This window comes from Arachis hypogaea, chromosome 11, assembly GCF_003086295.3.
Source record: "Arachis hypogaea cultivar Tifrunner chromosome 11, arahy.Tifrunner.gnm2.J5K5, whole genome shotgun sequence".
Taxonomy (NCBI): Eukaryota; Viridiplantae; Streptophyta; class Magnoliopsida; order Fabales; family Fabaceae; genus Arachis; species Arachis hypogaea.
In genome coordinates, this window is record NC_092046.1 from 129,921,466 (window position 1) to 129,933,848 (window position 12,383).

Sequence of the window (12,383 nt, forward strand, 5' to 3'; positions counted from 1 at the left end):
GATTTGTGAAAAATACACCATGTAAATCAATTAAATTTGGAAGATGATCAAAATAATGATGGATTGAGTAACAATGCTATGGAAGATATGGATGTAAATCAAAATGAAGGAAATGTTGATCAAATTTCAAATTTATCCTATGAAGATATTGATGCCGACTTTGAGGTCACTCCTTGGACTTGATTTACTGATTGTGTTATCTTTCACTCACCTTTGTTGATTTAAATTGAAAAAGTATTTTGTACTAGAGACTAATTTATTATATTTTTTTAGATCATTCGTAATGTTTAAAAATTGATATTAAATTATTAATATTTGTAAAGACTTATATTTTAAATTTTAAGACATTATTTTAATTTTATTTATATAATTTTATTTTTTTAGTTATGATTAGATTAACTGGATAAATCACTAATCTATCGGTTAAAGCAAGGTTGTAAAAACTGGACTGGTCAATGAACTAGTAAGATAATTGATTCACTGATTTAATGATTCGACCGGGGTTCAACTGGAGTTTAACCGAACAAAATTATTAAAAATTAAATATATAATTTTAAATATTTAAATTTAACAATTTCTATCCTAATAAAATTTAAAATTTCACCTTTTTTAACTAAACAAAACTCTAATCATCAAAAATCATAATTGTTAGTTTCAAGATTTTTATCATAGATAGGATTTTCAAAGCACAGCCACAGAAAAAGTTCCATTCGTGCACTACATACTTGATGACATCTCATATCATAATAATCTTGTTTTCTTACTTACCACTACTATATGATTTATATTTCTAGGACATGAACATCATAGATATTAGGCAATCACAATTCACAACAAAACCCAAACACAGGCTTGAAAACCAGAAGGGGGATTAAGAAAAATTATATTGTTTAACCAGTGCTCAACATCAGGTTTCTTAACTTCTGCCTTGGGAACAATGATAGTAAGAACACCGTTCTTCATGGATGTCTTCACCTGATCCATCTTGGCGTACTCAGGGAGCCTGAACCTTCGCATGAACTTGCCACTCACTTACAACATCAGCCATACCCAAATTAGAAAACCAGAAAACAGCAACAGTATTATTCCAGATAGCAACATCATTTCAAAAAATCAACAACTCAATAACTCAGGATAATAAAAAATTATCAAAATCAGTAATTCAATACTATTAACTCAGCAAATCAAGATCCCTAAAATAGTAAAACCAGCAACTCAATCAGCATTATTAACAAAAATACAAAAACAAGTAAAAATAATTCAAGCAGCAGTATTTACCGGAGGAAGGGTCGTTGAGCTCGACGGCGACACAGAGAGATCGAGAGCTCAACGGCGACACAGAGAGAGGGATCGATGGCGAAAGAGAGAGACGACGGTGAGGGGAAGAGAAACGATGATAGCGACGAGTATACCTTCACCTTCCACAGGCGATGATTCTTGATGCTACCACAGTCAGTTCCACCCGGCGGCGACAACACCCTCCACACGTTCGGCGATAAGACCTAGCGACGCGAGGAGATGGGATCCAGGAGAAGAGGATCGGTGACGACGAGGCTAGACGCTGGCTAAGGAGACGAGTTCATCGGCACGACGGCGTTGGGCACTGGGCGGTGGCTCCTGCTACTGTTGGCTGGGAGAGAGAAAGAAAAGGGGGCTAGAGTTCCGTGGAGTGGAGAGAGAGAGGAGGGTTGGGTCTTGTGCGTGAGTGAGAGAGAGAAAATGGAGGAGGGTTTATATATTTTTTTATTTTTTCATTTTTTTAAAATTGAAAACCGAAAAAAAAAACCATTCGATTTAAACGGTTTATCGACTGCCGATTCGACCGGTTTTTTACCGATTTTTTTGTCAGACGATTTTGCACTTCAACCAAACCGATTAGATGATCGATTTCCAGTCCGATTAAACCGACTGATCCGATTCGATTTTTAAAACAATGAATTAAACTAATGACCCAATAATCTAATCATATGATTGAGTTAGATTACCGATTTACCGATTCGATTTTAATAACCATTAAAAAAAAAACTATGCAAGCTTTCAATTGTTAAAAGGAGATTGTGGATCCAATGAGCAAGGGACAAATCACAAATTAAAACAATAAGCACCATCAACGGGGGCAATTAAGAAGTGCCACACCCTAGACAAATGTAGGACTCACGTTAGTAACCTAATCATAATCATTATTGTTTTTATTTTTGTGGAATTTCTTGGAGACCGCAAACACTTATAGTTTTGTTTGCTTAGAGAGAGAGAGAGAAAAAGATCCATGGGAGACTTTGAATATTGAATTGTTTGTTACTAAAATTCTACGGTTTTGAAAGGGTCGCCTAACTCTCTTCATGAGTTCATACCGTTCATTATGCACTCACAATAATTAGATCTAAGGCACATCCTAACTGCCAAACACGTCCATCTCGTTCTTTTATTACATTGCTTTTTTTTTATTCACTTTATTTAAGAATTTTATTAACGAATATTTTAGAGATATTTATTAAAAAATTTATACTTTTATTACAAGAATAGGTGCCATGACAAAATCCTCTTTTTAAATATACCTATTAAGGAATTATAACTTAAAAAGGAAAGATTTTTTTTTAGGGAATTCCATATTATGATTATGATATTATATTGCTGACAAAATCTTATATCAATTAACGAGATTTGAACCAACCAACACTGTCGAAAAATATTAGTGGAATTTTAACTAAAGAATAGATCTTTTCCGTTGCTTCTATTCTGTATTGCTAATTGAATACTGTGTTTCTGCCAACTCCTCCTCTTGGATTGTTTTGTCTTTATTAGTTTCGGTTATGAAAAGTTCCCAATGGACGTAACGTATCGGTTAGGCAGAGTCGTTGACTCATTGGCTAACAAACTAATTTGTCTTTTTTAATTTGATTCAGTATTCAGAGCGTGTTTGGGTGAAAAAAATTTTTCTTAAGTGATTTTTTTTAAAATTATTTAAAAAATAAAAATAATTTGATGTTTAGATATTTATGTAAAAATATTTTTTATTTATTAATTATGTTTCATATCTTTTTATTTATTTATTATGTTAAAATATTTTTTTAAAAGTAAAAAAGATTTATTTTTAAAATATAAATTATAGCTACTAAAACAGATTTTTACCTTTTTAGTATTTTTACGTTTATTATCACAAATTTGTGAACACATTAAAATAAAAAAAAAATCTTTTTTCATTAGAAACTAATAGCTTTTTTAAAAATTTAATGATACATAAATAAAATTTTAATTTAATTAATTGTCTTTTAAATTAATATTATATGTTCATTATTATTTTTAGTTTAAATTTTAAAAATTAATAAAATAAAACAAATATAAAACTGAAAAAATAAAATTGTGCAGAACCAAAATATTTTCAATTGAACTTAGAATTTATATTTTTTTTTGTTTTTTACGGTATTTCTCAACCAGGCAGGTCAAGGACTAATTTGCTGCAATATTGAGCTCCATTTAAGGGTTTGTCGCTGGTCGATGGATTGCTGCATGCACAAGGTCCCTCGACACTTGTTTAAACAGACTAATGAGCTAACCACTGGACCAACCTAACTTAGTTTTTACGACTCTCCCCAGAATTTATATTTGATTGATAAAAGTATACATGTAATGTTCTATTTACAGTTAAGTATGATTTTGGTCCCTAAAGTTTAGGCTAAAAACTTTATTCGTCTCCAATCTTTTTTTACATACAAAATCGTTCCTAAAGTCCAATTTAATTTTTTAAATCGTCCTTTCTCTAATTTTCGGACATAATTATCCTTTCCCAATTTACATAGTGACTCTCACTCTCTCATATCCACCATTGTTTAAGAATCACCAAATTCTCACACACAGCAACACCAATTTTCACAATTTCTCACATATACGCCAAGAATTCAAGAATCAACAAAATTAATTTCTCACACAAATTTTATAATTTTTCAGAGACTAAACTAGAAAGAAAGAGGGATGAACGAAGTGAATCAACAACAACAAGAACAAAAAACTAACAGAATTTGAAGAAGAAGAATTAGCATAAATAACAACAAAAATCATCACCAGATACTCAAAACATTATGCAACGAGAGGCTGAAGCACAAAGTTTGAGGGAGCACGAATGGGGGGCAACCACCGCAATGAGACTCAGACTACCGCGCGCGTCTATGCCTGCCTGAATCGCTGACGCACGCGTCTCTGCCTGCCCGAGTCGGTGCCGCCTGCGTCTCTGTCCGCCCGCGTCGCTGTCGCCTGCAAGTCTACTTGCCCATGTCGCTACCGCAAGTGTCTCTACCTTTCTACTCTCCTTTCGTTGCAGCGAATATGGAAGATGAGGGATTAGGATAAATTGGGAAAGAAGGATATTTTTGTCCAAAAGGACGATTTTAAAACCAAACTGAACTTTAGAGACAATTTTATATGCTAAAAAATGTTGGGACGAATAAAATTTTTAGCCTATATCTTAGGAACAAAAATCATACTTAACCTTTCTATTTATATATGAAGCAATTTAGTAATATCATTATCATTATATTATTCTACAACGGATTGTATTCTAGCGCCAAGAATGCTAACGCCTGACGTGGCGTATTCTGGTGCCAGTATATATACTTCTCTCTTCTCAACTTATTTTAGAAAAGTATCTTCTTTATAATTATATAAAATCAACAATTAATAAATAGTTGTACTAATTCTCAATCATTCTAATTATACTAATTGTCAATCATACATAATTAGTCTTTATATGATTAATGATTTTTACATTAGCATCAAGCATGTCGAGACAGCGCATTCTAATGCCAATATGTTTGTCTTTTGCTTCTATTTCTTATTTATAGAAAGTATCAATTTTAAATAATTATATTTGTTAGCGTTTAATAATTAATTATGATAAGATTTTTCAATAATTATAATATTCTATATCATATATTTTTAATATTTATAATGATTTTTTCATATATCCCCACGAGTACTATATATAATGTTTTATTTACCGTTTATATTGGGTAAGTTCTAGAGCCAAAAATTTTTGTTTTATTTTTTAATCTTCTTTTCTTAACCATTTCATACAATAATAATGCATTTTTTTTTATCGAAATTGATCTTTCTTAAGGTATAAATTAGAATTTTTTTCATTCTTTTATAAATTCAACCTTAATTTTCTTCTTTTAATTATATAATGAGTGTTTTTACTTAATTTGTTTTCTTTTATCCTTGCAGTAGAATTGTCTTTTACCACAATTATTTACCATGTATCACATCCATCATGTTTTATTTCGAATTGTTTCGATGATTCAGATGGATATAAAAATTCAACACAATAGAGACAGTAAACTTTATTTTGCTAAAGGATAATTGGATATTCTTATATATTATAACTAAAAGCTATTAGAATGTGGGTGAAGTTATCTTTCATAGGAAAGTTGAATTTATTATTGAGCTAAATGTGGTTATTCATGCCTTACGGCATTATATGGATAACGGATGATGACGCTTATTTAAAAAGAGAATGATCTGAAGTTGCATGAAGTCTATAAATTTAATCTGGTCAAACTATTTTCATTAGTTGTTGTTACGAAAATAATTCTAATATATATGCATCTAAAATTTAGAATTGAATACCATAAATACTATTTAAATAACTTAATCCTAAATTCCTAATATTAGGATTTGATTAGTTTAGTTTCAAAAGAATTTGAAAATTGATCTCATGTTATTAATTAAGTCTATTTAATTTAAATATGTAATATTTAATTTATTAATTTATTAATTTTATTTTTTACTATTTATAAATTTATTTTATTAGTAATATATCCAAATAATTTAATAAAAAATACTATTAATATGATAATATGTCATATAATTTTAATATACTTTTAATCTATCAATAATTAAAAATTAAATTATTTAAAATAATAATAGTATTTCTTTATCAATAATAATAAACTTATATAAGAAAATAATATTTTTAAATATGTGTTTTACATAATACTTTATGTATATTAATATATTATATAATATTAATAACTAATATTATTTAATAAACGTAGATATTAATATATTGTTATAAAAAAAATAATATTTATATATTATTAAAATCAAAATATATGTATGAATGTTTTAATCAATTAATAGTAGGAATATATATGATTATATATATTATTAGGAGAAGGATAATATTTTAATTTAATATTAATTATACATAATTATTTGTTCTTAAATTAGAGAATCAAATTATTATATTATTAATTAACAATTTATTTTTTAACCTTAAAAGCATTATAGTTAAATGCATAAAAATGCATATACTCTAACTAAGGAGATTAGTCTATTAAATATAATTTTTAAATTAATTTTGATAATAAAATAATATTTAAATTTATTTTTATTATTAAAAATCCTGTAATTAGTTTATTTTATGATTTATGTAGTTATTTTGAGATTTTATTTTTTAATGTATTGGATATGACCGTATGATTTTATTTTGATGTTCTTTATTATATTATAAATTAATAATTTCTTTCCCAATCTTAAAAATACTATATATACTTATGGAAAGAACGTAAATATTAATATATGATTATAATAAAAATAATTTTTATATATTATTAAATTTAAAATTCGTGTATTAATATATATAATTATATTATTAGAAGAAAGATAATATTCTAATTTATTACTAATCATACTAAATGTAAATTATACTAATTATATAAAATTATTTGTTTTAAAATTAGAGAATTAAATTATCATATTATTAATTAATAATTTATTTTTTAATATTAAAAGTATTATAATTAAATGAATTGACTCTGATTAAAAGATAAATATATTAGTCTATTAAAAATAATTTTTAAATTGAATTTTGAGAATAAAATAATTTAAATTTTTTATTGCTAAAAATTCTGTGATTATTTATTTAATGTAGTTATTTTGAGATTTTATTTTTTCATATATTGAGTATGCTTTTATTTTGATTCTCTTTATTATACTATTAATTAATACTTTTTTTCCTAATCTTAAAAGCATTACACTTAAAAAGATATTTATATATTATTAAAGCTAGAATGCGTATAATAATGCTTTAAATCAATTAATGATAAAAATGTATTTGATTACATTATTAGGAAAAACATATTATCCTAATTTATTGCTAATTACACTAAATATAAATCATACTACAATCATACGTAATTATTTGCTATTAAATTAAAAAATTAGATTATTATATTATTAATTAATAATTTTTTTAATATTAAAAGTATTATAGTTAAATACATAAACTCCACTTAAAGGATAAATATATTAATCTCATGATTAGTTTATTTTTAGATAATTATTTGTGATTTTGTTTATTGACCTATTGAGTATGATTTTATTTTGATGCTCTTTATTTTTTCTTAACCTACGCATGATATTTTAGAAGCGTATAACTATTAAAAAAATTATTTTTAATAATATTAAATATTTTTAAAATTTATTTTATATAAAATCGCAAATAAAATACTTTCACATTATCACTATAAATAACGAAAGAAAATAGAATAAAGAATAAAACAAATATTAGTTGAATTTCTATAAATAGGATAAATTTTTGTAACTCATATAAGACATTAAAGGTTTAATTAATATATTATTATTTATTTAATTATTATATATTACTAATTTTATAACTAAAATGTGTCACATCTCACATGTCACTCTTTTATTATAATTGAAATCAATTTTTTTTTTCAAAATTAATGAGTTATTTTCTCCTCTTTCTCTCTTTAATTTCTCTCTCTATCTCTCTTATATATCATTATCAATGGCTAATTACAAATTTAACAATCAAAATATGCAATACGACATTCTTTAATTACAATTAAAATTGAAATTAAAATATTAAAATTTAAATTTAAATATAACTATATTATATTACTATTTAATAACTAAAATATGTCACATGACACTGTTTTATTAAAGGTGTAATTAATGTATTATTATTTATTTATTTAGTATATATTACTAATTTTATAACCAAAATGTGTCACATATCGCCCTCTCATTACAATTGAAATCAAATTTTTTTCTCTAAAATTAATGAGTTCTTTTCTCCTCTTTCTCTCTTTAATTTCTCTCTCTATCTTTGTTATTTCTCCACCTACTCTATCTCTCTTATATATCATTATCAATGGCTAATTACAACTTTAACAATGAAAATATGCAATATGACATTCTTTAATTACAATTAAAATTGAAATTGAAATATTGAAATTAAAATTAAAATATAACTATATTATATTACTATTTAACAACTAAAATATGTCACACGATACTGTTTTATTAAAGGTGTAATTAATGTATTATTATTTATTTATTATATACTAATAATTTTATAACAAAAATGTGTCACATATCACTCTCTCATTACAATTGAAATTAAATCTTTTTCTCCAAAATTAATGAATTCTTTTCTCCTCTTTCTCTCTTTAATTTCTCTCTTTATCTTTATTATTTCTCCACCTACTCTATCTCTCTTATATATCATTATCAATGACTAATTAAAAATTTAACAATCAAAATATGCAATATGACATTTTTTAATTACAATTAAAATTAAAATATTGAAATTAAAATTAAAATATAACTATATTATATTACTATTTAATAACTAAAATATGTCACATGACACCGTTTTATTAAAGGTGTAATTAATGTATTATTATTTATTTATTTATTATATATTACTAATTTTATAACCAAAATGTGTCACATGTCACTCTCTCATTACGATTGAAATCAAATCTTTTTCTCCAAAATTAATAAGGTCTTTTTTCCTCTTTCTCTCTCTATCTTTATTATTTCTCCACCTACTCTATTTCTTTTATATATCATTATTATTGATTTAATGGCTAATTACAAATTTAACAATCAAAATATGCAATATGACATTTTTTAATTATAATTAAAATTAAAATTGAAATATTGAAATTAAAATTAAAATATAACTATATTATATTACTATTTAACAACTAAAATATGTTATATGACACTGTTTTATTAAAGGTATAATTAATGTATTATTGATTTATTTATTATATATTACTAATTTTATAACCAAAATATGTCACATATCACTCTCTCATTACGATTGAAATCTAATATTTTTTTCCAAAATTAATGAGTTCTTTTCTTCTCTTTCTCTCTTTAATTTCTCTCTCTATCTTTATTATTTCTCCACATACTCTATCTCTTTTATATATTAGTATTAATGGCTAATTACAAATTTAACAATCAAAATATGCAATATGACATTTCTTAATTACAATTAAAATTGAAATATTAAAATTAAAATTAAAATATAACTATATTATATTACTATTTAACAACTAAAATATGTCACATGACACTGTTTTTTTAAAGGTGCAATTAATGTATTATTATTTATTTATTTATTATATATTACTAATTTTATAACAAAAATATGTTATATGTCACTCTTTTATTACGATTAAAATCAAATATTTTTCTCCAAAATTAATGATTTTTTTTCTCCTCTTTCTCTCTTTAATTTCTCTCTCTATCTTTGTTATTTCTCCACTTACTATATCTCTCTTATATATCATTATCAATGGCTCATTACAAATTTAACAATCAAAATATGCAATATAACATTCTCTAATTACAATTAAAATTAAAATTAAAATTAAAATATTAAAATTAAAATAAAAATATAACTATATTATATTACTGTTTAACAACTAAAATATGTCACATGACACTGTTTAATTAAAATTGAGATAAAATATTTGTTCTAAAATTAATAATTTTTTTCTCATTCCTCTTGTTTACCTCTCTTCCCTTCTTATTTCTCTCTAAATTTTTCACTTTATATATAATTAAAATGTCGATTATCTATTTTTTTTAATATAAAAAGACTATGATTTTTTTAGTCGACAAAAATTTTTGTTTTATGACTTTTTTTTGCTATAATCTATAATATAATATCAGTATAAAATTGACATCATTTTAAAAGATTTATATTCCCCAAAACACTAATTTTATACTATTGTTTGATATTTATATATATAATAAATATAAAATTATTTTATATAAATATAAATTAAATGCATTCTTTAAATAATTTAAAAAAAAAAGAAAGAAAAAGTGAACGAGATCTGTAACACAGTGACACATGAATCCGCGTGGAGGCACGTGTCCACAAGGGCAGCTGGTTTTTCAAATACAAAAACCCCTCAAACCCCTCCCTGTGTTCCTCACACACACCCTCTCTTCTCTTCTCTTCTCTTCTCTCTCCCTCTGTGTCTCCGATCTGATCTCTCAGAAATTTGAGAATGGCGTCGTCAGTGTTACCGACACCACTCCTGAAGGACGAACTTGACATCGTGATCCCAACCATCAGGAACCTGGACTTCCTTGAGATGTGGCGCCCGTTCTTCCAACCCTACCACCTCATCATCATCCAAGACGGTGATCCTTCTAAGAAGATCAACGTCCCTGAAGGTTTCGATTACGAGCTTTACAACCGCCTCGACATCAACCGCATCTTAGGCCCTAAGGCCTCCTGCATCTCCTTCAAGGACTCCGCTTGTCGCTGCTTCGGGTTCATGGTTTCAAAGAAGAAGTACATCTACACCATCGACGATGATTGCTTCGTAACTTCTCTATTCTCTTCTCAATTCTCTAGATCTGGAATATTTGGTCAACGATCTGTCAAGATACTTTGACTTTCGTTGAGATCTGTTTTTGACTAACGTGTGTTGTTGATTCAGGTTGCGAAGGATCCATCTGGGAAAGAAATCAATGCTCTGCAGCAGCACATTAAGAATCTTCTGAGTCCTTCAACACCATTCTTCTTCAACACTCTCTATGATCCGTATGCAGAAGGCGCTGATTTCGTTCGCGGATATCCCTTTAGCCTCCGGGAGGGTGCCCCCACGGCGGTGTCTCATGGCCTCTGGCTCAACATTCCTGATTACGACGCTCCAACTCAGCTTGTGAAGCCTATGGAAAGGAACACTAGGTATGTGGATGCAGTTTTGACAATTCCAAAGGGAACCCTGTTTCCCATGTGTGGTATGAATTTGGCATTCGATCGCGAGCTGATTGGTCCGGCAATGTACTTTGGTCTTATGGGTGATGGACAACCCATTGGACGCTACGACGATATGTGGGCTGGTTGGTGCACAAAGGTATACACTTATGATTCATTGATTGGCTTATTCTTTTTGTAGAATGTTAGAATCTAATGTATAGTTGTGATGTCAAATTTTGGGGTAATTAGTGTGTATGTTGATGATGCAGGTTATATGTGACCATTTGGGATTGGGGGTGAAGACAGGATTACCCTACATTTGGCACAGCAAAGCCAGCAACCCATTTGTGAACCTCAAGAAGGAGTACAAGGGGATCTTCTGGCAAGAAGATCTTATCCCGTTCTTCCAAGCTGTCTCTCTTCCGAAGGATTGCACCACTGTTCAGAAGTGCTACATTGAACTCTCCAAACAATTTAAGGAGAAGTTTGGAAAGGTTGATGATTACTTCAACAAGCTTGCAGATGGAATGGTCACATGGATTGAGGCTTGGGATGAACTTAACCCATCTGCTGCTGCTTTGCCCAATGGTCCTGCAAAGTAAAATGTATCACTCAGATTTGCTCAGTGTTATAGTTCTGAAGCCTTTTTGCCTAGGATTTCTGCGGCTTAGTTTAAGTTTTTAGGCAGGGCAGAGGATAATGATATGGCGATAGTTATTTTCATTTTACTATTTTCTTAGGGGACCAGAGTCTAGAACAATAAGCGATTTCAATTGTCATGCCCTTCTAATTTATTACATATAGAGATTCTACCGGTTGGGTTTTGTCTTATTATTTGAGTATGTTAGGTCTTTTAATTGATAGTGAGATTCTGGTCCTTGGAATTTCTTGTCACAGTTGATTTATTTATGCCAAATGAATTATGGTTATTTATAATTGTTTTTTTTTTTTTTAAATGATGTCTTTTCTGAATCGTTTGGATGTTATTAAATATTAACAAGTTTTTAGTTAAAAAAAAAAACAAATTATTCTGAGAAGTCCATTCAAATGAACTCTATAAATTATAAATAGTGAAACAAGACGTACAAAACAGAGACCATTCATCTCATTTTAAATTTAATCACAAGATAAGAGGCAATCGTATAAATTGACAAATCTTGTAGGTAGAATTATTCTCTAAACTTTTTGGAGACATAGAATGCTAATCGGAAATTCACCTTCAATTACCGACATTTATGTAAAATCGGTGACCAATAACTTTCTTCTTTTATTGGGATAGCTCATCAATAATTGGAACGGAAATAATGTGCTATGTGCACCGACGGTTTATTTCTTTTTTATTTTTCCA

General features: G+C 27.4%; 1 protein-coding gene across 1 annotated transcript; it reads left to right on the forward strand.

Moving 5' to 3' along the window:
- Nucleotides 1–10,148: 10,148 nt before the first annotated feature.
- Nucleotides 10,149–11,971, forward strand: LOC112722610 (probable UDP-arabinopyranose mutase 2). Its single transcript, XM_025773703.3, has 3 exons — nucleotides 10,149–10,655; nucleotides 10,773–11,192; nucleotides 11,305–11,971. The coding sequence occupies exons 1-3, from the start codon at nucleotides 10,335–10,337 to the stop codon at nucleotides 11,635–11,637; spliced, it is 1,074 nt and encodes a 357-aa protein (XP_025629488.1). The 5' UTR covers nucleotides 10,149–10,334; the 3' UTR covers nucleotides 11,638–11,971.
- Nucleotides 11,972–12,383: the final 412 nt, after the last annotated feature.

Coding starts and splice junctions, on each gene's coding strand:
- LOC112722610 (XM_025773703.3), top strand. CDS start 10,335: ATGGCGTCGTCAGTGTTACCGACACCACTCCTGAAGGACGAACTTGAC. Junction 10,656..10,772: donor CCATCGACGATGATTGCTTC/GTAACTTCTCTA, acceptor TTGTTGATTCAG/GTTGCGAAGGATCCATCTGG. Junction 11,193..11,304: donor GGGCTGGTTGGTGCACAAAG/GTATACACTTAT, acceptor TTGATGATGCAG/GTTATATGTGACCATTTGGG.